Here is a 25,103-nt window from a genome sequence, read left to right as displayed (position 1 = left end):
CACGATTGAATAACTTTAGAATAATTGCTGCAATATCAGCTGTTGTGTCACCCTGGTACAATGTCCTGGCAGATCACTGCACAGACCTGAACTCCGCCGAGCAGCGAGCATGGACAGGGGACGAGAACCAAAAACTTTTAATTCAGACTTTGGATTTAACACACCGATCTGTGAAGAGGACTTGGACGATGAGGAGCAGCTTCCTTACCACAAATTTAGCCAAGACACACAAAAAGGTAAAAGGAGAGTTTATTACATCCATATCAGCGAAAAGATTTCTGAAGATGTTGAGTGTCATGTAATCCCAGAATTGATTGTCCCTCGATGTAGTGTCCACGTTCAGTGTGAATCTTGGAAGACATGACAGACTGGCTGCAGTGCTGCTGGGGCTTCTCGCTGTTGCTCTGCTCATGGTTAATGTCGGCCTAGGAGTCCACTGTACGTCAATCTTTACCATGTACTCTGAGTGAAAAATACTGGGTGAGCTTTAAAAAATGGATAATTTTAAATTATTCTACTTAACTCTACTTACAGACAACAGTCTCACAGACACTCACCTCACACTTGAAGACACACAGAGCATCAGCACTGAGATAAAGGGACTCCAGGACACTTACAAGACTGCTGTTGAAACCATGGAAAAAGCCATGGAGAAGAAAGACACTGAGATGAACCGTCAGAAACAAACCCAGTGGGAGTTTGATCACCAGACTGACAGAGGTCAAGACTACCAAACGCAGATGGACAAAATAACCAAAGAAATTGCAAAGCTGAGGCCCCATATACCACTGATAGGTGAGTCAGATTGTGCCAATACAGAGACGTACGGCTGATCTCTCTTGTGCTGGCTTATCTGCTGCTTTTATTTCCTTTGACAACAGGAGATGGATGCAAATACTGTCCTGCAGGATGGATTTTGATGAACTCGATGTGTTTCTACTTCCCCTTTTCGGTAAGCTCTGGGGTCAAATCATGGCAAAAATCCAGAGAGTACTGCCAGCTGTATGGAGGAGATCTTGCAGTCATAGACAGTAAAGATAAAGAGGTAAGTTCATATTTTTGAGCAACCGTGGTCATATAAAACTTTGCTAAATTTTGTATTTTTGTATTTATTCTTTGTAATTATTTTTAGAATGCCACTGTTACGTACTTGCTAAACCAACAAGACGCCATAAAATCCGTGTATGGCTTCTGGTTTGGATTGAAATACTCTAATAGAGACGGGGCGTGGAATTGGTTGGATGGGACAGGGCTTGCTGAAGGGTGAGTGTTTCATAAATTCAACACGGTAAGAAAATAGTTGTGATTCTGCATGGAGTGGCCACCTTGTGGTGATAAGTGTCATTACAACAGTAATTAGGCGAACATGTTAACCTCAGATAACCTTCTTGTGCTTTTGTAATTGCACTTTACATACCTTTCCTTATCACTGTGCAATTTTGTTTGTTTTTTTTTAATTTTACAAATTTATTAATTACAATCATGAATCCACAGTAAAATTGGCAATGCAGGAAAAAAAAAAAATCATCAGTCTTTCATTACTCTCTTTTCTTTGTCTTTCTTTTCTGTACCAGTATTAACAATTTCAAGATTAAACATTGCCCCTAATAATTTGCAGTGATAACTGACTGGACATTATTTAATCATAGCCGTGCCATGATGAGAACTGATTGTGCAAAAAATATGCTCAAATATGCTCAACACAGGAGTCATGATACTGCAGCAAAATCGTATTTTCTGCTCCTGATGCCTCCAGTAAAGCTGTGATGACCTGAATCACTGATGCGTTGCCTTCCAACTTAAAACTGAGGACAAAACACAAAACTCTGTCTTCATTTTTTACTCCACAATTGAATTTAAGTAAAGCTGCCGAGCACCTGATGACATCAACTCTGAATTCGGTTGAATTGTGCATCCTGGACCTGATAAATTTGCTGAACTGGGGGGAAAAAAGGATATAATTTCATGAATTGTGATTTTCTTATTATGAGAGGACACATACGGACCACCAAGTAATTTTTAGTCTGAGCTTCAGATGTTTTTGCTGCAGACAGTTGCAGTATTTTTTTTTTATACAAATTTTCATCTCAGATTCTTCTCTTCACCTCTCAGAACATATTGCAAAGTATTTAAATAAAATGTTTGTTTTGATGTTGATACTGATTTAGTTGTTACAATATGGTGGACTCGTATGACTGAACTGACTAAAAAGATATAGCGTTGTGTCTGCAGAGTAATGTGTTGTTTCCTCACAGATACTGGGATTCTGGAGAACCAAATAATGCCAATGTTGAGGACTGTGCTTACGTGCAAGCTAATGAAAACTTCTTCAAGGCTTGGAGAGATAACAGCTGTAGAACCTCTATGAAATGGATTTGTGAAAAAACACCAGCTAATATTCTCTGAATATGAGTTGCTCGATCTCACACTCTGTAAAAATGTGGATGTTGTGAATGTACAAATGTCTGTAGACAGATAATATATCAGCAATGCTTCAAGTTGCCTGTTTTGCATACATACTGTACTCAGTTACACTGTCATATATACACTGTCATGAAATACTTTTCCTTTAAAGATAAACATGCTTTATATTGCAGTGCAATAGTTTCATCAAAGTGGTTGTTTATATAGTAACAGCATTGATGTGCAGTCAAAAGTCAAAATACTTTTTTTTTTTTCTCCGTAATTAAAAAGTCATTCTGAAAGGTGCCTGGAGTCAATTACTTGTTCAGTTTGCAGCTTTATGCAAGAAGCGAATGGTTATGTTTAGTAGACCTCGAATGTCCTATGTCCTTAAACACATTGCAACACATCGGGGTGAGGGGAGGGGTTACGTGCTTGTGTGTGATACTGCTGGCAGGGACTGAAAAACCAGGGACCAGGATAGAAACACACACACACACACACACACACACACACACACACACACACACACACACACACACACCCCTTATCACTGGTGGAAACAGGAGAGACAAACAGATCAATCTGCTCCACCTGCAAAAGTATAATGGAGAACTGGCAGTAACGTTCTTGATCCGAGGAAGAAATGTCTCCAATATACAGGATTTCTCAACATGTCAGCAGGAATGGACATTCACGCTTTGGCAGTCACACATTCGGACAAGGTATGGTTCACTTTCCAGACTCGATTGTTTGCTCTTGAGAGTTCATTGTCTCTGTAGACTTGTTCATCATTCGGTCACAATGCTGTACAGTCGTGTAAAAAACCCACTGAATCTACACTTTGCTGAAAAACAGATATATTAAGAGATGACTCTGGCGCCTCAGAACCGTAGAGAATATTTTTCAGGTTTGTTTGCAGAGAGAAGATCCACGTGTCCACCGTACCGACTGGCCATATTGACTCTGGGCCTCTTGAATGTTGTCCTGCTGCTCGCTGCTGCCGTCATCGGGATTTACTGTAAGTATGAGCGCTGACAGGAAGTAGCTCATTTTATTGATCAGATGCCTGGCACATGTTTTGAAAGATTGTACCAAAAACCTCAACTGACATTGCCTAGTATCAAAATAGAACCGCTTTTTTCATAGCTATTTGACATTGGCACTGATTTATGAATTGAAACCAGTGAATGATTAAACTTACTGAATCAGAAAGTATTATTTTCATTTGCAAGTAGTCTCCCAAACACTGTGACTTTAATTGGTTGAAATGTAGCAACTGAGGCTTGTTAAAAACCACAAAATAAAAAATAAAAAGTATTTGATAATGTGTGCTGATTAAGCTGTGATTCCAAGAACTGGAAGTTAAAGCAAACAAACTGTGGAATAAAGACTCCTGCTATGCAAGCAGCAAAGTGAGACCACAGTCCTTCCATCCCGACTCTGTTTATACTGACGCTATGAAAACAATGAAGCCTTAAAGCTAGGGTCGACGATCTTGGAAAACTAGCATGTAGCACGAATGTAGCATCTCCCCAAGGCTCCGCCCAGCTCCCACCCCATTGGAGGAGCTCCATTGGGAGCGAACGCACTGGACGCGGAAGCGCCACGCGCACGGAGTTTGTGATCGCCTCCAATGTTATTAACCTTTCTGACTGCCCGCACACAACGCGCATAGGAGCGCAGCGCGCCCGCTCCACTTCCTTCTATTTTTCACGCGAGCCGAGCGCGCACTGAACCAGGGCCAGTGCATGGCATTTAAATGTACGTGCAGGGGGCTGGTGAACGGCGAAGGGATTTGATTGGTTTCTTAAGAGCGGTCCGCGCCTTTCGATTGGTCAGAGTTTTTACTGTCCTTTGGCCGCTACAGTGGTCAGATTTTTTCCGCATCTTTTTCCGTCCACATAATGTATTGATTTCTCCCAGCGGGCAAGGAGCATTTCACTCAGTATGACAAAAATTGCTTTTGGACCACATCGTCTACCCTAGCTTTAAAGGACCATAAAAATGAGTGTCTCTTTTTTTTTTTTTGCCATTCAAGATTCAAGAAACTTTATTGGTCTCTCAAAGGAAATTCAGTTTACAAGTGCATACTGCACTTGATGGAAAGAAACGGAGTTGGGGGGTTGGGGGAAAACGAGGGGACAAACTTCTATCACTGCTCTCAGGTCGTGGGATGCAGCCAACTATTTACATAGGAAACTTTAGTTTTAAAGCGCAATACGTTATTTCCATCTGACAGCAGAGACGAAAGGGGTGGGCTGAGGGTGGGGGAATGGGATGTGTATGAGTGGTGAGTCCAGGAGTTCATGTGTGCAGGTGAGCGGTCCAGAGAGTCTCTCTTCACCTGGTATAAAAGGCATCAGTCCAGCCTTCAGGGTCACGGTGTCCATAGAAGCGGGTGAAGGGTGAACAGTGAGGCTGCTGCATGAGGGCAGCCAAAATCTCATCTTTGCATTCTTTTAGGTGTAGGAGACAAAACAATTTCACATTCCTACTGAAGGTCCATCGGTCTCTCAGACGTTAGCCAGAGGTTAACTGGTTCTCAGATGGAATCACGTCACAGTTCAGTTCAGTTCGACAGCCATTCCGAGCAAAATTGTCCATTGTGACTGACTTCGGTGCAATGGTTAATCTCTCCTTAGAGCCACTTCTTGATCAAGGCCACCAGCTGTTGGGCAACGTTATTGGCTGCGGTCTTCAATTTCCAGAAGCACGGTCTGTTGCATAATCCGATCAGCATCAGGCCTGTAATCAAAAATCTATATATGTGGATGTCTCCAACATCTTCAGTGGACAGGAGCACCAGGCACATAACCCTTAACGTCTCCCATGCATCTGCCACGTAGCCAACAGCCAGACTCCCGCCTGGGCAGGCAGGCTTACCCGCATCTCTGCTCTGCGTTGAGAAACCCATTGATCAATTCCTCTATTGATTTGAATTTCCGAAGATCAAGTGGAGCAGATCTCCAAAGATAGATGAAGGACAAACCTGCAAGCGGGGAAAACACGACGGAGGGAGAGAACAATTGGAGAGGAGGAAAAGATGCAACTACTCCTTCAAGAGCGAGAGCAGTGCCGCTTTCCACTGAGTAAAATTAGTCCAAAACCTCAAAATAATCTTAGACCTTTGAAGGTGTATATAGAGAGAGATTGATCGTAGTTGTCAAATCATGTTCATACTGCATTTATGATTTTTAAAAACTGCATTTGAGCATGTGGAATTGTGACTTCACTGTTTTTACCAGCTTTTGCCATATCAGCTGTTAAGTGCATTCATCATAGTGCGTTCATGCTAATTTCTCTCTGCGTGTCAGAAGTACACGGAAACCAGCATCATTAGCATGAAAGGAAAATTAGTTAATCCACATTGAAAATCTGATAGTGTTTGTGGTTGTTGAGATACGTGCTGAACTGCTGTGTTGCAGGGATCTGACCTCCAGTTTGCCTTTTTTTTTTTTTTTTGTTCTTTGAAATGTCATTGTGGCCCAGGTGCAAAAGCCAGTGACTTTCAGATTCCTGACTCTGCGTTAACTCCGCTTATGGTTGAGCTGAACCATCTCCGCAACAACACTGAGCTCGTCCAGGCTAAAGAAGCGGCCGAGTCAGCTCTGGCCAAGGAGCGAGACGCTCATCTGCAGCTGAAGAAGCAAATCAGGGAGAAGCTGGCGAGCACAGACAGCTTTCAGAAGATCATCCAAACTCTCGACGAGGAGAGACAAATTCTCCAGACTAACAAAACTGCTTTAGGTGAGACAGACGCAGAAGTCTGTTCCCAAATGCCATCATGTTGAGACGGTTGATGACAGGAAGTGTTTGTCACATCTTCTGCTAACAGACGAAAGCTGTGGCCGGTGCCCGCCTGGGTGGCGTCTTCTGAAATCGCACTGCTATTTTTACACGTACCATTCAATACTGCACGTTTCTCTGAGAAGAAACTGGAACGACAGCCGAGCGGACTGCATCAGTAAAGGAGGCGACCTGGCCGTGATGGATGACCCGGAGGAGCAGGTGGGTCAAAACTCAAATCAGACAAACAGTTAAACAAAAAATTCTAGGTTCTAGGAACTTGGAGTATTTAGATCAGGGATTTTTGAACTCCCAGCCTACATTACATCTGGTGCATAGCTTGATGTCACAATTGTGATGGAGTTTAGTTACTTTGTAATCCAATGTTTACCACCATGATTAAAAGATGTTTTTGTGCATTTTGTGCATTTGCTGTCCAGAGCATTTGAGTTGATTCTTTTTTGGGTTCATTACATTGTAATTGATAAAAGTGACAATTTTACTGCCATTGAGGTGTTTCATGATCAATGGAAATATTACCGTAATGCGATAAAAGATAAAGCAAAAGAAACACCTGAAGGAAATAAGAAAAAGATTAATTCAAACAGAGAATTTGGATTGTCCAATTTTTGTTTTTGTCCAGATTTTGTTGCTTTTGTTCAATTCATTTCAATTCAATTCAATTCAATTCAATTCAATTCAATTCAATTCAATTCAATTCAATTCAATTCAACTTTATTTATAAAGTGCCAATTACAACATAGTAATTTCTAGACACTTTTACAGAGAAAACCCAACAGATCCAAATGAGCAAGCATACGAGACTGTGGAAAGGAAAAACTTCCTTTAAACAGGAAGAAAACTTTGCAGAACCAGGCTCAGAGGTGGCGGCTTTCTGCTATTCCGGTTGGAGTAAGGGGACAGAAAGCGAAGGATATAGGACAGACAGTTTCTTGTATCTACATACATTTCATGTATAAACAGAGTACATAGACTGCAAGAAAAATAATCATCAATGACACGTAGTTATGAGACATTGCATATAAACGAGAGAAGTGGCGCAGAACTGGGAGCTGGTTCCACATGGTAGGAGCCCGAGGTTAAGTAGACTGCTTGGGTCCAGGTTACCTCAATCAAACAATGGATGAGCTATTTTGATTGAAGCCCAATCAGAAACTGTTTGCATCCATTGAGTCCAGGTTGTCTCATTAGATTAATGGATCAGCCGCGATTGATGTTCTGTTTAGTGATCCCTCAATCACGGCTGTAGTCCGTCAAAGAGACATGTGTAACATGTGTATTTGGGGTTGCTTCATTTAAACTGAGATATTCATCCTTCCTTAACCAGGTTTCAGTGAGGTTTAATAAATCTAACTTATGATAAGTAAAGACTTGGAGGAGAGGGATCAGATATTTAACAGTCCACATTTGACTACTGTGGGTTTTTGTTCTACTGCAGATTTAGTTTGGGTTAGGGTTAGGGTTAGGGTTAGGTTCTTAGATTAATCCTCTCATCTTGTGAATGTGCTGTCTGCTGGAGATGATGACAGAGAGAGAGGTGTGTGAAGAGTGGGCAGGACTTACCTTTAGTCAGTCAGCTGGATTGACAGCTGGGGTCCTGTGGACTGACCTCCCGGCAAGCTGAATTCTCACGCTATTTGTTCACACACACCACGAGAATCCATCTTGTACCACTCACACTTATGCGCTCGGGCTCGGTTTGTTTTCCTTCGGACCAATCACTCGTCGTTTAGGGTGGGACATGAAGCTTTGATGAAAGCAGGAAGCGACGGACTACTAATAATATTAGCATGACTAGCGAAAACAATGGATGTAAACGACCCTAAACGACGCGTGATTGGACCGCAGGACAAAAATTCGAGCCCGAGCACATGAGCGCCAGTGGTGCATGATGGATTCTCGTGGTGTGTGTGAAAAAATACCGGGAGAATTCATCTTGCCGGCAAGGTTAAGCTGACAGCCGATTTCTGCTAATCTGTCCGCCACGCATTTGTCTTTGGTCAAGCGGGGGTTTTCAAAAATTAGCCGTGTTTGTCAGTACGCCCTTAATGCGCAGATTTTCGCTACATAAATGGCAAAAATCACTTGACATCTTGTCACGAATCTTACTTTCTATCCACTGTGGGCATGATTGATATTCACTTGCAGGGCACATGCTGTCAACATCATTTTTTTCTTTGCGATGATTGGCTGAAACCAAACGTGGTTGGGCGCACTGTGTCCTTCTGTCCAATGAACGCAAAGAGTTCTACAGCAAGTCCCTCCTTCCTCGAACGGATTTGCCGAGTGAAATCCCAGACTGACATGTGAAGCAATTTGTTGCTGCACATGTCAATATGGCTTTTGCCAGGTTAGTGGACTGCGTGCTGGATATTACCTGACAAGATGGAGTTTCCCAGCATGTTGGTATGTAATCCATCGTGACAATAGAAAGCAGAGCGGTTCCAGAAGAGGCTGAAGTTGTCGATGAAGTTAAAGTTGGGAGCTGAGCAAGACTGCTGGTGTTCAAGCCAATGAGCCTGGAGAAGCAGCCAGCACCCCGGTAGAGGGTCGGGAGCGGTCCACTGATGAAGACAGTTTTTCCACAGCTTTCCAGCAAACCGGAAAGGTCCTTAAAATCCTTTTTGGTGAGCTCGGAGTGTCGCCGCGTCGTGTCATTGGACCCGACATGAACAATAAACCTGGCGAACAGAGGAGGGGGCAGGAGCGTTGACATCCGGGGGGACGCTACACCGGGGCAGCAGCACCAATTCAATTATATTATATTTCTATAGTGTCGAATAAATTCCGGTCATTTCAAAGCACTTTTACAGAGAAAAACTAACAATTCGAGGTGTAGTTCTTGTTCTGAAGACACTGCGAAAAAATCTGAATAATTTTTAAGAAGAAAATCTGAACTGACATTAAAGTTAATTTCACTGCCTTTACAGGCTCAGGTCGCACAGCTTCTCTCGAATCCCAACGTGGCGAGGGGACCAAACTGGAGGGAGAGTGGGTTTTGGGTCGGACTCACTAACCGACAGGCAGATGGGACCTGGGCCTGGATTAACAGCGGGAAATCTTTCAATTCAACGTAAGACAGAACACACTCATCACACGAATCATCATCTGATGACAACATTACATGAAACAATATTGGCACTTGTACTCACATTTTAATTATGTAAAGATTTGTTCTTATTGAAAATGAATTCATTTTGTTTGTTTTTTCTTTTACCCAAGACAATTCGCATATCGTGAACCCAGAGTAAATGGAAGCCAGGGCGAAGACTGTGGGGTCCATTTTCAATATTTTGAACAGAGGTCATTCCATCATGCCGACTGCCAGCAGCAGCTCTTGAGCTGGATCTGCAGCATGGAGCCAAAGAGGGTGTGAAACCTCCACCAAAAACCACTGTCTGATGATAACACTGACAATAATGAGGATGCTTCATGATTACAGGTTTTTGAACAAGGAGCAGTACTTTTACACAATAGGACTCAATTATTAAAGATTTTTCAGCTCTATTGTTGCTGTCATGTCACTTGGATCTGGAAAGCTACCAGTTGGAAGCTCCCTTTCCCTTGTTGGAAGTGTTCACAGGAGATGAATATACAGTACACACAACAGAAAATAAGACAATCTATATGATGTAAAAACTTCATTTCTACCTGTGTGTAAAGCTGCTTTTCTGTATTAAATAACTGTATCTGATAAAATAATGAGATCTGGTTGTTTTTCCAACATATTAAGAAAAAAAAGAGGTTTTTAACAGATGATCATTGAATTGAGTGATTCCACATTGGCAGGTATTCAGTGATCAGAAACCTTTCGTCTCCCAAGCAGGACAGAGTTTAAATGCAGTTTCTCCCGGGAAATTGTCAGTCATTCCAGATGTGAATTACTTTATTTAAAGGTGCATTGAGGAGTTTGCACGTTTTATGCGAAACAGCGCCTCCTGCAGGCCTTGGGTGTAATGCAGCTTAGTGAAAAACTCGTCCCTGTGGCTCGCGTGCACAGAAGAAGGGGACTCCTTCCTCGCTCGTTTAGTAGCGCTCAAGTAAAATGTAAGTTTCTTTTATCTGGTGGAGTCTGTGTGGAGCTGTGGCAGTGCGAGAAGCCGGTCGTTTCTTACTTTCTGGAAGATCCTGCTCAGTTGTTGCTCACGAAGCATCTGGCGGAGTAATGGCGGACAAGACGAAACTTAACAAGCCGGAGCGTGCATTACATCATTCCTTTCAAATTCTCCCCAAAAAAATGCTGGAGCCGGACCGGCACTGCAACTTTCAAGTGACAGTTTAGCGCTGTTAGCGGTACTTGTAATGAATATGTCAGGGCACATTGTACACATCATTAAAAATGTGTAACATATTTATGGTGTAAAATAAGTATTTTTAAGGTTGTAAAACTCCTTAATGCACCTTTAACTTTGGATCACGACTACACAGCTATTGCAGTTTCCAAAGCCTTTCAGACACAAATCCTTCTCACTCATTGCTGTTGAATAAGCGGGAATCGTGTTCTTTTGGTGATCTCTCTTTAAAAGACTGCATTTCCTGTGAATTATTAACAGAGGAACTTCTGTTGGAAATAGTTCACAGTCTCTCTAACACAAATAAACACACACACACACACACAGACACACACACACACACACACACACACACAGGTCAATGGTCGGGTTGGTTCGGGGAGGCGGCTCAGTGACTATTCAGTTCTCATTTAATCGGTGAAAATGGACACCATCAAAAAACCGACGAGAGAACACACTGACACGTATGACAGACTGGATTGTCATGATGAAATGGATATAGATGAGCAGCCGCTTGATGCAGACCAGGAGAGGCAACACGGTAGGTTACAGAGTGAACTCTGAACGCTCCTCATTGATTTCATGAGATCGGTCAAATTGAAGATCATTTCTTGTCCGCTCTTAATTTTCCTGACTTGATGTCTGTGATTTTATATCTAGCCTATCCAGAATGTATCTAAAAGTGTGAATCATTGTTGGAGTAAATCAAAAATAACACCATAAATCAGGGGTGTCTGTCTCATTTTACTTCATGGCCAAACAAGCACAGTTTGATCTCAACCGGGCCGCACCAGTAAGCAATGGTATTATAACATCTAAATAATTGGAACTGCAAATCTGACTTTGTTTTAGTCCACCAAATAATCTTATGAAGAAGTTCACATTTTATGAACTATCTTTTCAAAAAAAAAATATGACAAAACTTAAATTTAACTAAAATTTCAACAACATCATGCCTCAGTCCTTAAGTGACAACCCCGTATTTTTTCAGTTGGCCAGTTGGACAGCAGAAAATATCATATTAGGTATAAATTCCAAAAACACAAACTTTTTTTACAGGTTTAAAATAAATAACCCCAAGGGTGTTGTAAGAATATACCAGTTGAAAGAAACACTCATGGAGTCAGACTCCTGCCACAGTCTCATAAACTTGCCTTTTTATGATAATTCTTTAGCAATAAAGCCTCTTCACTTTTGTTTCTCATTGGCTGCTGAGATTGCTATTTTCCTCCAAACAATTAACCTCTGCTGAGAGCTTCAGCATATATATTTTTCAGATATTTAATTGAAAATCAAAATGTGGTATTCCTTTAAATTAAAAAGTCTCCAGTCATAAAATGAGTTTTCACAAAAATCCAGCATTGTTTCACCCTACACTTACTACTTTTTCTTCTAAAAACGCATAAGAAACAAAATGCTTTGGAGAAAAAGCAACCCCCTGACCATTACATTTCCTCCCTGCATCCCCCAGGAGGGGACTCATCCTCAGTCTGAGAATCGGTGTTGGCCACTCTTAGCTGTGCGCCCCCTTGTGGAAAAAGGAGGAACAGTTATATTTGCATGAAGACTTTGCACACATTTTGCTGCCTTCTTCTTTGTGTCTCTGATTCTTGTGACTTTGGTCAAACTGAGCTGTCCCTGCGTGTTGTGCTGCTCTGATCCCCGTCCTCCTCCTCTGTGCAGTGACCGTGTCCTCCATGAGACCTGACTTCTCTGTGAATCAGTACAGACTCCTCGTAATCAGCCTGGCGGTGCTCGCCGTCGTTCTCCTGACCGTCAATATTGGTCTGGGTGTTTACTGTGAGTTACTGTGTCATCACCCCTCAAAACACTGATCATTGTTAGCTTTTTGTTGCTATTGTAAATTGCATCTTACTGTATTTTTTTCAGTTAAAATGATTGAAACTCCAAAAAGAGCTGAAAAGTAAAACACAAAGCAATTATATATGTTGTGAATTAAAATAACAAATATATAACAATGATAATAATAATAATTTCTGCAGGTCCCAAAAATATAGGCCACTTAATCTTAGTTTTTGCTGACATGGTGATGCTTATAGTATTCATGCAACTTTGTCTTCACCACTTGCAGATAGCAAACTTACTGGAGGCTATTTAGTGACAGACATCAACAGAGAGATTGCAAAGCTGCAGAAAATATACGACCAAATGGTCCAAGGCAAAGAGGAAGCCCAGAAACAGTTGGTGAAGGAGATGAGTGATCATCAATTCACCAAGTGGGAGATGGAGCACCAGATAAGAAGAACCAAAGACTACCAGAAACAGATTGATAAAATTCAGACGGATGTGTCTGCGCTGAGATCTCACCTCCCTCTGATAAGTGAGTTGGGTTGTCAAACATGTGGAGAAGCTTTATTATTGTTGCCCAGCCAGAAGCATGGGTGTCACCTTGTTTTCTGTGTCCTCAGAGGACGGGTGCAGACACTGCTTACCAGGGTGGACCTACATGGAGTCCACCTGTTTCTACTTTGCCATCTCCGAGAGTCACTCAAGCAGGACGTGGTACAGTGCCCGGTCATTCTGCAAGGCCTACAAAGCCGATTTGGCCATCATCAATAGCAGAGAGAAACAAGTAAGAGCCAACATTTTGGCAACAGGGTTGCAACTCATATATAGGCCTGAGGTCGCAGGAGGTCAGAGGTCACAAACCTGTTTTTCCTAACAGGAAAGTCTCTTACACCACTGCACATTTCTTTACAACAGACCATACAGACCACATTCAAAGGTATTCGACCGTGTCCGTCGTGTTGTCTTGTGGGAGGCGCTTTGGCAGTACAGAGTCCGGGGCCCTTTGTTAAGGGCCGTCTGGCCGCCATATGACCAAAGCAGGAGCCTGGTCCGCATTGCCGGCAGTAAGTCTGACCTGTTCCCAGTGCATGTTGGTCTCTGGCAGGGCTGCCCTTTGTCACCGGTCCTGTTCATAGTTTTTATGGACAGAATTCCAGGTGCAGCAAGGGGCCGGAGGGGGTCCGGTTCAGTAACCACAGGATTTCATCTCTGCTTTTTGCAGATGATCCTGTTGGCTTCATCAAAGCCAGACCTACAGCATGCACTGGGGCGGTTCGCAGCCGAGTGTGAAGCGACAGGGTTGAGGATCAGCACCTCCAAATCCGAGGCCATGGTCCTCGACCGGAAGAAGGTGGTCTGCCCTCTCCAGGTCGATGGAGAGACTCTGACCCAAGTGAAGGGGTTCAAGTATCTTGGGGTTTTGTATACGAGTGGGGGAAGGATGGAGCGTGAGATTGACAGGCGGATTGGTGCAGTAGCTCCAGTGATGCGGTCGTTGTATCGGCCCGTTGTGGTGAAGAGGGAGCTGAGCCGAAAGGCGAAGCTCTCGATTTACTGGTCAATCTACGTTCCCACCCTCACCAATGGTCGTGAGCTTTGGGTCATGAACGAAAGGACAAGATCCCGGATAGAAGCAGCTGAAATGAGCTTCCTCCGTCAGGGTTGGGAACCACTGCAGTTCATGAAAGTCAGCAAACTAATGTTTCAAATCACATTCAAGTAGTTTTACAGAAGCATTTCAGAAAAACTGTCTTTGCTATAATGAGACAAAGAGTAGACATTAATGCATGTTATGGTGTGTTTGTTTCCTGTGTTTCCAGCTGGCAGTATTTAATTTGATCAACAACTATCATGACCCGTCGAGACCACGCCACCAGACTGGTCTCTGGACTGGACTGACAGACCAGGACCAGGAAGGAGTCTGGAAATGGGTCGATGGGACCAGACTATCTGAAGGGTATCTAAAAAAATCTACATACTTGGAAGTCACAGATTACCACTGATCAAGTTTTTGTAATTTATAATGAGAGTTTTTTTATGTTGCTTTGTTCACACTTGGGTCCAGATTATATTATGTAATCTAATTAGCTACTTTTAAAATGTTTCCATTGAGTACATGCATAATTTAAAGCAGCAAAGTTGTTTTATTTTTCTTTTTACAGGTACTGGCGTGTAGGAGAGCCCAACAACCAACAAAACGAAGACTGTGCTGCTGTATATCCAGCAGACAACCCCTTCCAATCATGGAACGATGCTCCATGCAGGCATAGCCTGAAGTGGATTTGTGAAATGGAGCCAAAATCTTCCAGTTAATGCAACACACAAGCCTGTGGTGTCAGTTGTCTGAAATGTTTCAATTGTCTATAGTATGGACAACGAAAAAACATAAAGAAACTTTCAGATGTGAAAATATATCTGCTTCATACAAAAAGTATGCTAAATCCTTTTTATCGATCTTCTATGTACATACAGCATATCTCACAAATGGTAAAAACTCGTGAAGATGTTTCTACTTTGAGAATCACCTTTTTTTTGGCAATGCTCAGAGAACTAATTCAAAACTGTGGAAAGAATAAAGATACCTACAAAATGTCTGTACATCTGTAAAAGCCTCTGAATTCAAAACTGTGAAGTCTCAAAAAATGACATACAGAAACACAATGAGATACAACACACACAACTATTTTATTTTGGAGGTGTAACCCATTACCTGGTACTTTAGTATAACTGTGCTTCTATTAACAAATCAGCATTTCCTTGCTTCACCATTCGAGCATTAATGCCACATCTGACAGGGGTGGGACCCTCAAAGCTCCGAAAAATGCTGCCGAAGTTGTTTAAGTCCCTTCAAAGATTTTTCAGCTCTATTGTTGCCGTCATGTCACTTGGATCTGGAAAGCTACCAGTTGGAAGCTCCCTTTCCCTTGTTGGAAGTGTTCACAGGAGATGAATACACAGTACACACAACAGAAAATAAGACAATCTATATGATGTAAAAACTTCATTTCTACCTGTGTGTAAAGCTGCTTTTCTGTATTAAATAACTGTATCTGATAAAATAATGAGATCTGGTTGTTTTTCCAACATATTAAGAAAAAAAGAGGTTTTTAACAGATGATCATTGAATTGAGTGATTCCACAGTAGCAGGTATTTAGTGATCAGAAACTTTTCGTCTCCCAAGCAGGACAGAGTTTAAATGCAGTTCCTGGAAATTGTCAGTCATACCATATGTGAATTACTTTATTTAACTTTTGCTCACGACTGCATAGCTATTACAGTTTCCAAAGCCTTTCAGACACAAATCCTTCTCACTCATTGCTGTTGAATAAGCAGGAATCGTGTTCTTTTGGTGGTCTGTCTTTAAATGACTGCATTTCCTGTGAATTATTAACAGAGGAACTTCTGTTGGAAATAGTTCACAGTCTCTCTAACACAAATAAACACACACACACACACACACACACACACACACACACACACACACACACACACACACACAGGTCAATGGTCGGGTTGGTTCGGGGAGGCTGCTCAGTGACTATTCAGTTCTCATTTAATCGGTGAAAATGGACACCATCAAAAAATCGACTAGAGAACACACTGACACGTATGACAGACTGGATTGTCATGATGAAATGGATATAGATGAGCAGCCGCTTGATGCAGACCAGGAGAGGCAACACGGTAGGTTACAGAGTGAACTCTGAACGCTCCTCATTGATTTCATGAGATCGGTCAAATTGAAGATCATTTCTTTTCCGCTCTTAATTTTCCTGACTTGATTTCTGTGATTTTATATCTAGCCTATCCAGAATGTATCTAAAAGTGTGAATCATTGTTGGAGTAAATCAAAATAACACCATAAATCAGGGGTGTCTGTCTCATTTTACTTCACGGCCACATACAGCAGGTTGATCTCAACCGGGCCGCACCAGTAAGCAATGGTATTATAACGTCTAAATAATTGGAACTGCAAATCTGACTTTGTTTTAGTCCACCAAATGATCTTATGAAGAAGTTCACATTTTATGAACTATCTTTTCACAAAAAAAATATGCCAAAACTTAAATTTAACTAAAATTTCAACAGCATCATGCCTCAATCCTGACGTGACAACCCCGTATTTTTTCAGTTGGCCTGGGACAGCAGAAAATATCATATTAGGTATAAATTCCAAAAAAACAAACTTCTTTTACAGGTTTAAAATAAATAACCCCAAGGGTGTTGTAAAAATATACCAGTTGAAAGAAACACTCATGAAGTCAGACTCCTGCCACAGTCTCATAAACTTGCCTTTTTATGATAATTCTTTAGCAATAAAGCCTCTTCACTTTTGTTTCTCATTGGCTGCTGAGATTGCTATTTTCCTCCAAACAATTAACCTCTGCTGAGAGCTTTAGCATATATATTTTTCAGATATTTAATTGAAAATCAAAATGTGGTATTCCTTTAAATTAAAAAGTATCCAATAATGAAATGAGTTTTCACAAAAATATAGCATTGTTTCACCCTACACTTACTACCTTTTCTTCTAAGAACGTATAAGAAACAAAATGCTTTGGAGAAAAAGCAAACCCCTGACCATTACATGTCCTCCCTGCGTCCCCCAGGAGGGGACTCATCCCTCAGTCTGAGAATCGGTGTTGGCCACTCTTAGCTGTGCGCCCCCTTGTGGAAAAAGGAGGAACAGTTATATTTGCATGACGACTTTGCACACATTTTGCTGCCTTCTTCTTTGTGTCTCTGATTCTTGTGACTTTGGTCAGACTGAGCTGTCCCTGCGTGTTGTGCTGCTCTGATCCCCGTCCTCCTCCTCTGTGCAGTGACCGTGTCCTCCATGAGACCTGACTTCTCTGTGAATCAGTACAGACTCCTCGTAATCAGCCTGGCGGTGCTCGCCGTCATTCTCCTGACCGTCAATATTGGTCTGGGTGTTTACTGTGAGTTACTGTGTCATCACCCCTCAAAACACTGATCATTGTTAACTTTGTGTTGCTTTTGTAAATTGCATCTTACTGTATTTTTTTCAGTTAAAATGATTGAAACTCCAAAAAGAGCTGAAAAGTAAAACACAAAGCAATTATATATGTTGTGAATTAAAATAACAAATATATAACAATGATAATAAAAATAATTTGTGCAGGTCCCAAAAATATAGGCCACTTAAAGGGCAACTTCGGTTTTTTGACATCTGGACCTTATTTCCAGGTGTGTGCATGCTCATATACTCACTCAGACAAACATCGTGCACCTCGGAGTCCTTCAGAAGTTATTTAGATCCAACCGATGTAGCCGCACTTAGCGGGGGCCACGGCAATGGAGCTTCAGCGCGGGACATAATCTCTGCAAAGTCACTCATTTCGGCTGTATTTTTTCCTCCATCCGCGCTGGGTTGCCTTTCGGTCGGAAGGGGGGCCTCCGGCGGTGTCCCGCGGCCTGGCTCGGAGTGCGCATCCGCCGGGGAGCGGAGATCTGGATTCTCCCGCTGAGGAGAGAGCTCCGGCTGCGGCGCGTCGCGCGTCCCGCGGCCGGCGTGGAGCGCGCATACGCCGGGGAGCGGAGATACGCTTCCTCCCAGCGAGGAGAGACATCCAGCGGCCCAGCGGCCGCGCGCGAGCCGTGCGTCTTTGCCGGTGTCCGGAGCCTCCGTGGCGCAGCTGAGGGCCATTTTCCAACTCGGCCCCTGGAAGTCAGACGCCGGAGCACCGTGACAGCCGAGGCCGACTCAAAGTGCGTCTCTGCTGGGGAGAGGAGCTCCGCAACGTTCCCATCCGAGCTAATTGTGGCTAAGTTAGCGAAAACTATCAGCTTTTCAGCTGACCCACCTGAAGACGGTAGACGTGCTGACTTTATGATAACACTGGCGATGGATGAAAAAATATAGCCGAAATGAACGACTTTGCAGAGATTATGTCCCGCGCTGAAGCTCCATTGCCGTGGCCCCCGCTAAGTGCGGCTACATCGGTTGGATCTAAATATCTTCTGAAGGACTCCGAGCTGCACGATGTTTGTCTGAGTGAGTATATGAGCATGCACACACCTAGAAATAAGGTCCAGATGTCCAAAAAACCGAAGTTGCCCTTTAATCTTAGTTTTGCTGACATGGTGATGCTTATAGTATTCATGCCACTTTATGTCTTCACCACTTGCAGATAGCAAACTTACTGGAGGCTATTTAGTGACAGACATCAACAGAGAGCTTGCAAAGCTGCAGAAAATATACAACCAAATGGTCCAAGGCAAAGAGGAAGCCCAGAAACAGTTGGTGAAAGAGATGAGTGATCATCAATTCACCAAGTGGGAGATGGAGCACCAGATAAGAAGAACCAAAGACTACCAGAAACAGATTGATAAAATTCAGACGGATGTGTCTGCGCTGAGATCTCACCTCCCTCTGATAAGTGAGTTGGGTTGTCAAACATGTGGAGAAGCTTTATTATTGTTGCCCAGCCAGAAGCATGGGTGTCACCTTGTTTTCTGTGTCCTCAGAGGACGGGTGCAGACACTGCTTACCAGGGTGGACCTACATGGAGTCCACTTGTTTCTACTTTGCCATCTCCGAGAGTCACTCAAGCAGGACGTGGTACAGTGCCCAGTCGTTCTGCAAGGCCTACAAAGCCGATTTGGCCATCATCAATAGCAGAGAGAAACAAGTAAGAGCCAAGATTTTCTGATGAGCTGAAAGGCGAAGCTCTCGATTTACCGGTCATTCTACGTTCCCACCATCACCAATGGTCGTGAGCTTTGGGTCATGAACGAAAGGACAAGATCCCGGATACAAGCAGCTGAAATGAGCTTCCTCCGTCAGGGTTGGGAACCACTGCAGTTAATGAAAGTCAGCAAACTAATGTTTCAAATCACATTCAAGTAGTTTTACAGAAGCATTTCAGCAAAACTGTCTTTGCTATAATGAGACAAAGAGTAGACATTGATGCATGTTATGGTGTGTTTGTTTCCTGTGTTTCCAGCTGGCAGTATTTAATTTGATCAACAACTATCATGACCCGTCGAGACCACGTGACCAGACTGGTCTCTGGACTGGACGGACAGACCAGGACCAGGAAGGAGTCTGGAAATGGGTCGATGGGACCAGACTATCTGAAGGGTATCTAAAAAAATCTACATACTTGGAAGTCACAGATTACCACTGATCAAGTTTTTGTAATTTATAATGAGAGTTTTTTTATGTTGCTTTGTTCACACTTGGGTCCAGATTATATTATGTAATCTAATTAGCTACTTTTGAAATGTTTCCATTGAGTACATGCATAATTTAAAGCAGCAAAGTTGTTTCATTTTTCTTTTTACAGGTATTGGCGTGTAGGAGAGCCCAACAACCAACAAAATGAAGACTGTGCTGCTGTATATCCAGCAGACAACCCCTTCCAATCATGGAACGATGCTCCATGCAGGTATAGCCTGAAGTGGATTTGTGAAATGGAGCCAAAATCTTCCAGTTAATGCAACACACAAGCCTGTGGTGTCAGTTGTCTGAAATGTTTCAATTGTCGAGTATGGACAACGAAAAAACGTAAAGAAACTTTCAGATATGAAAATATATCTGCTTCATACAAAAGTATGCTAAATCCTTTTTATCGATCTTCTATGTACATACAGCATATCTCACAAATGGTAAAAACTAGTGAAGATGTTTCTACTTTGAGAATCACCTTTTTTTTGGCAATGCTCAGAGGACTAATTCAAAACTGTGGAAAGAATAAGGATACCTACAAAATGTCTGTACATCTGTAAAAGCCTCTAAATTCAAAACTGTGAAGTCTCAAAAAACGACATACAGAAACACAATGAGATACAACACACACAACTATTTTATGTTGGAGGTGTAACCCATTACCTGGTACTTTAGTATAACTGTGCTTCTATTAACAAATCAGCATTTCCTTGCTTCACCATTCGAGCATTAATGCCACATCTGACAGGGGTGGGACCCTCAAAGCTCCGAAAAATGCTGCCGAAGTTGTTTAAGAAGCTGCTGAGTGTCGACGTGCTCCGGAAAAGCGTCCTCGGACTTCTGGGCCGAGGTGTAGCTGCTCTGAAGGTCCCCGATCTGAACGGAGGAACAAACATCACTCTTACACACCGTCATGGAGGCCACACCTCGTGCACTGTTCACCGAGTACGAAGCATTTACCTTATCAGAGAGAATCGAGAGATTGAAGTGCGGCTCGTACATGTGGGGGGACAGCGACGCCGCAGTCTGCAGGAACGCTTTCGACTGCATCAAAGACCAGGCCATGAAAGACACAAGACTTCGTCAGAATGTTCGGAGTACAGAACGTATTGTTGCTGGTTGAACATTGTAACAGAGCACTTTTATTTATCGAAACGGGTGAACCGCTCACAGTTCTGGACATACAAGTACAGGAATCAAGTGCTCTCTTTGAACCCTTTACAGTAGGGCTGTCAAACATAAGGCTTGTGGGCCAAAAATAGCCCACAAGGTACTCCAACCCAAACTTCCAATTTATTGAGCAAATCGCAAAAACTTATAAGATACTGATTTTTTTTTTTTTTGCCCCACAAATTTCTTAAGAGACACAACACAACACATAACGGTGATTCTGCCATGAAAGAGAGCTCCCTTGTTGCAATCAAATTTGCCTCAAAGCTACGCTGTCAGGCACAGTTTCTAAAAACAGCTATATAGAAGTTTTTGTTACATTTGACTGTATTTTGCACCAGAAGGTTTCATTAAAATTGACTTTTATGTTGAGCTTGTTGTCAAATACAGACATCTTCATCACATTTACTCGACACTACAACAAAGAAAAACTTTAAATTGTAAATTTTATGGTTATTATGGTACTCTTTCACGGGTCCAGCTCACTTAAGATGAAATTGCGGTGTATGTGTATCAACGCTGTCATGGGAGCATTTTGGAAATGTCTTTTGATAAAATAAGCTCAGAAGTCCTAAATGACAGACTTACGGCCTTCTATTACTAATCTGTGTTACATCACATCAGTGGGCCTATCATTCGCTCATGCATGCTTTTTTTTTTAATGTCTTAATAAAAGCTGTGACTCAGGAACATGACCTCACCTGTTCAATGTGACCTTTGCGCAGCTCCAGCACGGCCAGGTTGTTGTAGGCCTCAGCATGGTCATTATTAAAAGCCAAAGTCAGTTTAAAACACTGATAGGCCAGCGTAAGGTCCCCTATACCCTTTAAACAAAAAAACAGATTCATTTGAACTTCACCCCATATACAGGTCTGAATTATTCTGGGAATCTCTCCGCGACTGTTAACTCACCACGGCTACGTGTCCGATGTTGTACCAGACGTCCGACTGCTCTTCGTCGCTGGCCACCAGAGCCAGAGCCCTCTCGAACGAAGACAGGGTCATGTCGTACTGCTGGGCGTAGAAGCAGCACAGGCCCAGGTTGTTGTACAGCTGGCAGTTATACACACCCATCTGCAGCAGCCGTCTGCCAAACAGACAAACATCCCATCAGGGAAGGGAGGCAATTTAGTGCTGGCTTCCTGGAGGTTCTTCGGTTCTCTACAAAACTAGAACTCTACAGACCTGTAAAACCGGAGAGCGATCTCAGGCTGGTCCGTGTAGAAGTGATTGCTGCCTATACAGGCAATCGCTTCCACATGAGTGTTGTCCTGCTTCAGGACATCTTTGTAGTACTCTGTCGCCGATGAAATGTTGTTCATCTCCTGAGAAAATGCCATTGCAGAGACAGCACATCTGTTATCTTCCCTCATTCTGCCAGCTGCACACAGAGCGGAGTCTGTCGGCAGCACAGTGGCGAGATGTACCTCATGGATGCGAGCGATTCCCGTCAGGAGGGTGACCTCGCCAGGGAAGTGGTCCAGGCCTTGTTTGAAGAGGTTGAGGGCTGTAATTGGTTGATCCATGCGCTGATAGACCTAGAGGGATACACAAATGATGGTATCTATCTGAAGGTACACCGAGTAGGAGATCGACAAACTCAGGATGCATCAATTAATACCTTTGCAAGGTAGAGATATGTATCTACCACCTCTTGATGATTGAGGGCCGACCGAAACTGTTTTTCTGCCTCTCTATATAAACCGAGCCTGTGAAGAGCACAGAAAACTCAAATGAAGAGTCCATGCATGTCAGGCATGTCAAACACGTTTCAGTTCAGGAGCCACAAACAGCATAATTCAATAATGAGTGGTACACCGGTAAAACAGTGAAAAAACAACCTTAAAATTTAAACTTTGAAGTTTATTTTGTTGTTTTTGTGGAACAGATTATATGTGATGAAAATGTCCATTTTCACAATATTAAAGAATTACTACAGAAAATGACCACAATCTCAACACAAAGCCAATTTTAATGAAACCTTCTGTTGTAAAATACAGTAAAAAGTCAAAAAAACTTCTACTATAGCTGCTGCATTATGCATGTTTTTGCCAACTCACACTGACAGCATGGCTTTTAGACTAATTCAATAACACCGAGGCAGCTAGCTTTCACAGCAGCATCACTGATCTTTCAGCTCGGGCCTCAGTGTTGTGTTGTGTCCACTATACTATTTGCTTGGCGGGCTGGATTGGAGCCTCAGGTGGGCAGGTTTTGGCCCACAGGCCTTATGTTTGACACCCCTGACGTATGCCAACTTGAACAGTCAGAATGTTTGTGAGGAACTTACCTGTAATAACATTTTCCCAGCTGAACCTTCCACCACCAGTCTTTGAACTGTGCGTGTTCAGTAGCCTGAGCAGCCAAATCTAAAGCCTGCAGCCAAAAGGAAACATGAATGTTACGCCAGTCATTGACGGCACTGTTAAATATCATTTTGTGTAATGCAGATATATGCAGCACCTACGTTTCTCACATCATTTTCATGATGGAAGATGTACTCAAATAGGGTCTGTGGGGGGAAAAATGTGATTATTGGACACAAAACAAAAAAATATATTTTTTTTTATTATTACATGAATGAGCTTCAAACTTACGCTTGATAAATTGGGTTTCTGAGAATATTTGGACATATTGAGTCTTGATAAATTAATAAATGGTCCTTCGGGATTCGTTAACATTGAAGCCTGTGGAAACAGAGAAAAAATGCATCAGATTGAATCCTTTGGTTTCAACTCTTGCATCACTCAGATAATATTTATGAGAGGTACACACTCTCAGAAAATACAGAATATAGGAATATAACACACTTTTTCTTGATGGTAGGCCCAGGAACATCTCCATGAAAGTCATTTGCCATTTTTTACAACTTTACAGCCATGAAATCAAAATAGACCCAGGTGTCCTCAAATGGCTTAAATAAATCAAATATTTGTATGAGAGCACAAATGATCATGTTAAAATAAAGAGTAACTTCAGAATTAGTGCTAAAGTCAATTGTGTGCCAACACATTCATATTGACAACTCTTATGTGAACTCTCACCGTCCCCAAACGAATGAATCTTCCAGAAGCACTGGTGACAGGACGAGCTGTGCTCGCAGTGCGCGGGGTTTTGATGGCCTGCTCCATCGTCCCAGGACGCCCAGACTGTGTGCTAGGCCTCACAAATCCAGTGATGGGACGCCCTGACTGAGTCATTGGCCTACAAAACAGGAATTAAAAAAAAAAACAACAACAACAACATCTGATCAGGCATTGTCCATGTTCCTTAAGACAGTCTCAATTTGGTTATGGAAACGGTACCTGACAGCGGGTGTAGGACCTCCACCTTGACTTGTTCCAGGAAGTCTCAGAGATGTTCCGGGTCCTGGAGGACAGTTCAGTGTCATTACCAAAAAAATAAGTAAATCAGAGATCATTTTGCTTGAGAGTGATTTAATCCTTACGTGCAACCTGAGCAATAGAGCTCTCGTCCAGCATAATCTCAGCAATCCCCTCCTGATCGACTTCAATTTCATCAATGTATACCATCTCTGTCAGAGCATGGGTTTTCAAGCTCCACGCAGCCTGGAACACAATCAAGCAATAACCATCAGGCGTAACTAAAGTCACACATGTTAGAGTCAGGACCCAAGTTCAACTGTTTACTTGAAAAGGGATGAACATGGCAGGAATAGAGTAAAGTGATGATTACCTCCGACATAAGCAAGGATGAGTCCTGAAGATAGCATGCAGTGGGTTAGTAACAGGAAAATAAAGGTGAACAAAAATGAGAAGAAACGAGGGGGAAAAAAACCAGGACAGGAGGAAAGCAAAGATGCAACGTGAAGCAGAGAGGTAAGATACACACATCAAGAAATTAGTGTTTAAAACCAGAAGACATGATCCACAACACGGACTCTAATCTGGATTATGCAGCTTCACTGCGTTAGCATGCTAGGCTAACTGCACCGCCGTACCTGGTCGTAGGGATTGTCCTGCAGGATATTTGTGCAAATGTCGGAGCACTGCTGGAGCTTCCGCCTCCTCGAATAGCTCCACGCCAAAAACAAAGGGTCCATTGACACCTCCATGGTTTTCCGCAAAAAACCAACGCAATCAGCGAAAAGTCAGTAAGCGAACGGGACGATGGCGGAAGAGAAGCTTCCTCTGTCGCTGGGCAACAGTGTAAGGGGCGTGGCTTAAGTGACGCATATCCGGTCTGAGAAAATAAAGCCACAAAAAATTGTAAAATAAAATGTGTTTATTTTTTTTAGGTTGTAATGATATTTCACTGGGTAACTCTAAAGGAAATAATGCATAAAAAGCATGTCAATAAATGACCATATCTGGCAATTATATCTTGTTTTTCTTCTGATCGTAAATTCAAATAAATATACTCTTGAGACGTGTTTTTTTTTTTTTTTTTTTTTTTTTTTTTACAG

The 25,103-nt window shown here is 42.5% G+C and overlaps 5 protein-coding genes across 6 annotated transcripts; 4 read left to right on the top strand and 1 right to left on the bottom strand.

Annotated features, from left to right (window-relative positions):
• Positions 1 to 22: 22 nt before the first annotated feature.
• LOC115406832 (CD209 antigen-like protein E) lies at positions 23 to 2,708 on the top strand. Its single transcript, XM_030117068.1, has 6 exons — positions 23 to 236; positions 331 to 438; positions 535 to 795; positions 882 to 1,045; positions 1,133 to 1,263; positions 2,256 to 2,708. Exons 1-6 carry the CDS (start codon positions 110 to 112, stop codon positions 2,404 to 2,406), a joined length of 942 nt encoding a protein of 313 aa, XP_029972928.1. The 5' UTR covers positions 23 to 109; the 3' UTR covers positions 2,407 to 2,708.
• Positions 2,709 to 3,038: 330 nt separating this feature from the next.
• On the top strand, positions 3,039 to 9,812 carry LOC115407092 (CD209 antigen-like protein E). Its single transcript, XM_030117454.1, has 6 exons — positions 3,039 to 3,128; positions 3,314 to 3,424; positions 5,896 to 6,153; positions 6,242 to 6,414; positions 9,144 to 9,286; positions 9,436 to 9,812. Exons 1-6 carry the CDS (start codon positions 3,050 to 3,052, stop codon positions 9,587 to 9,589), a joined length of 918 nt encoding a protein of 305 aa, XP_029973314.1. The 5' UTR covers positions 3,039 to 3,049; the 3' UTR covers positions 9,590 to 9,812.
• Positions 9,813 to 10,997: 1,185 nt separating this feature from the next.
• On the top strand, positions 10,998 to 14,627 carry LOC115407095 (CD209 antigen-like protein C). The gene is made up of 6 exons (XM_030117457.1): positions 10,998 to 11,046; positions 12,189 to 12,305; positions 12,598 to 12,846; positions 12,935 to 13,098; positions 14,135 to 14,271; positions 14,477 to 14,627. The coding sequence occupies exons 1-6, from the start codon at positions 10,998 to 11,000 to the stop codon at positions 14,625 to 14,627; spliced, it is 867 nt and encodes a 288-aa protein (XP_029973317.1).
• A 1,232-nt stretch (positions 14,628 to 15,859) lies between these two features.
• Positions 15,860 to 19,776, top strand: LOC115407094 (CD209 antigen-like protein E). Its single transcript, XM_030117456.1, has 6 exons — positions 15,860 to 15,999; positions 17,139 to 17,255; positions 18,468 to 18,716; positions 18,805 to 18,968; positions 19,284 to 19,420; positions 19,626 to 19,776. The coding sequence occupies exons 1-6, from the start codon at positions 15,882 to 15,884 to the stop codon at positions 19,774 to 19,776; spliced, it is 936 nt and encodes a 311-aa protein (XP_029973316.1). The 5' UTR covers positions 15,860 to 15,881.
• Positions 19,330 to 24,830, bottom strand: ttc8 (tetratricopeptide repeat domain 8). 2 transcript variants are annotated; one of them, XM_030117361.1, is made up of 15 exons: positions 24,639 to 24,830; positions 24,374 to 24,397; positions 24,126 to 24,246; positions 23,983 to 24,046; positions 23,722 to 23,881; positions 23,275 to 23,364; positions 23,145 to 23,189; positions 22,968 to 23,053; positions 22,299 to 22,386; positions 22,105 to 22,215; positions 21,863 to 22,002; positions 21,590 to 21,764; positions 21,379 to 21,501; positions 20,468 to 20,551; positions 19,330 to 20,383 (listed from the first exon to the last, which is right to left on the bottom strand). In XM_030117361.1, the coding sequence occupies exons 1-15, from the start codon at positions 24,750 to 24,752 to the stop codon at positions 20,267 to 20,269; spliced, it is 1,542 nt and encodes a 513-aa protein (XP_029973221.1). In that variant the 5' UTR covers positions 24,753 to 24,830; the 3' UTR covers positions 19,330 to 20,266. The 2 variants fall into 2 exon arrangements, with proteins under 2 accessions (XP_029973221.1, XP_029973222.1); XM_030117362.1 differs by lacking the exon at positions 24,374 to 24,397 and having other exon boundaries at positions 19,331 to 20,383.
• Between the last annotated feature and the right edge of the window lie 273 nt (positions 24,831 to 25,103).

This window comes from Salarias fasciatus, chromosome 19 (genome assembly GCF_902148845.1).
Source record: "Salarias fasciatus chromosome 19, fSalaFa1.1, whole genome shotgun sequence".
In the NCBI taxonomy this organism is placed as follows: domain Eukaryota; kingdom Metazoa; phylum Chordata; class Actinopteri; order Blenniiformes; family Blenniidae; genus Salarias; species Salarias fasciatus.
This window is presented reverse-complemented; position numbering and strand designations above follow the sequence as displayed.

Excerpts from the sequence above, each read along its gene's own strand:
- LOC115407094 (XM_030117456.1), top strand. The coding sequence starts at position 15,882 with ATGGACACCATCAAAAAATCGACTAGAGAACACACTGACACGTATGAC. Across the intron at positions 17,256-18,467 it reads TATTGGTCTGGGTGTTTACT|ATAGCAAACTTACTGGAGGC; the intron begins GTGAGTTACTGT and ends CACCACTTGCAG. Across the intron at positions 19,421-19,625 it reads GGGACCAGACTATCTGAAGG|GTATTGGCGTGTAGGAGAGC; the intron begins GTATCTAAAAAA and ends TTCTTTTTACAG.
- LOC115407095 (XM_030117457.1), top strand. The coding sequence starts at position 10,998 with ATGGATATAGATGAGCAGCCGCTTGATGCAGACCAGGAGAGGCAACAC. Across the intron at positions 13,099-14,134 it reads TCAATAGCAGAGAGAAACAA|CTGGCAGTATTTAATTTGAT; the intron begins GTAAGAGCCAAC and ends CTGTGTTTCCAG. Across the intron at positions 14,272-14,476 it reads GGGACCAGACTATCTGAAGG|GTACTGGCGTGTAGGAGAGC; the intron begins GTATCTAAAAAA and ends TTCTTTTTACAG.
- ttc8 (XM_030117361.1), bottom strand. The coding sequence starts at position 24,752 with ATGGAGGTGTCAATGGACCCTTTGTTTTTGGCGTGGAGCTATTCGAGG. Across the intron at positions 24,247-24,373 it reads CATCCTTGCTTATGTCGGAG|GCTGCGTGGAGCTTGAAAAC; the intron begins GTAATCATCACT and ends ATTGTGTTCCAG. Across the intron at positions 23,054-23,144 it reads ATGAAAATGATGTGAGAAAC|GCTTTAGATTTGGCTGCTCA; the intron begins GTAGGTGCTGCA and ends TTTTGGCTGCAG.
- LOC115407092 (XM_030117454.1), top strand. The coding sequence starts at position 3,050 with ATGTCTCCAATATACAGGATTTCTCAACATGTCAGCAGGAATGGACAT. Across the intron at positions 3,129-3,313 it reads CAGTCACACATTCGGACAAG|GTTTGTTTGCAGAGAGAAGA; the intron begins GTATGGTTCACT and ends AATATTTTTCAG. Across the intron at positions 3,425-5,895 it reads TGCCGTCATCGGGATTTACT|GTGCAAAAGCCAGTGACTTT; the intron begins GTAAGTATGAGC and ends ATTGTGGCCCAG.
- LOC115406832 (XM_030117068.1), top strand. The coding sequence starts at position 110 with ATGGACAGGGGACGAGAACCAAAAACTTTTAATTCAGACTTTGGATTT. Across the intron at positions 237-330 it reads TAGCCAAGACACACAAAAAG|TGTCCACGTTCAGTGTGAAT; the intron begins GTAAAAGGAGAG and ends CCCTCGATGTAG. Across the intron at positions 439-534 it reads TGTCGGCCTAGGAGTCCACT|ACAACAGTCTCACAGACACT; the intron begins GTACGTCAATCT and ends CTCTACTTACAG.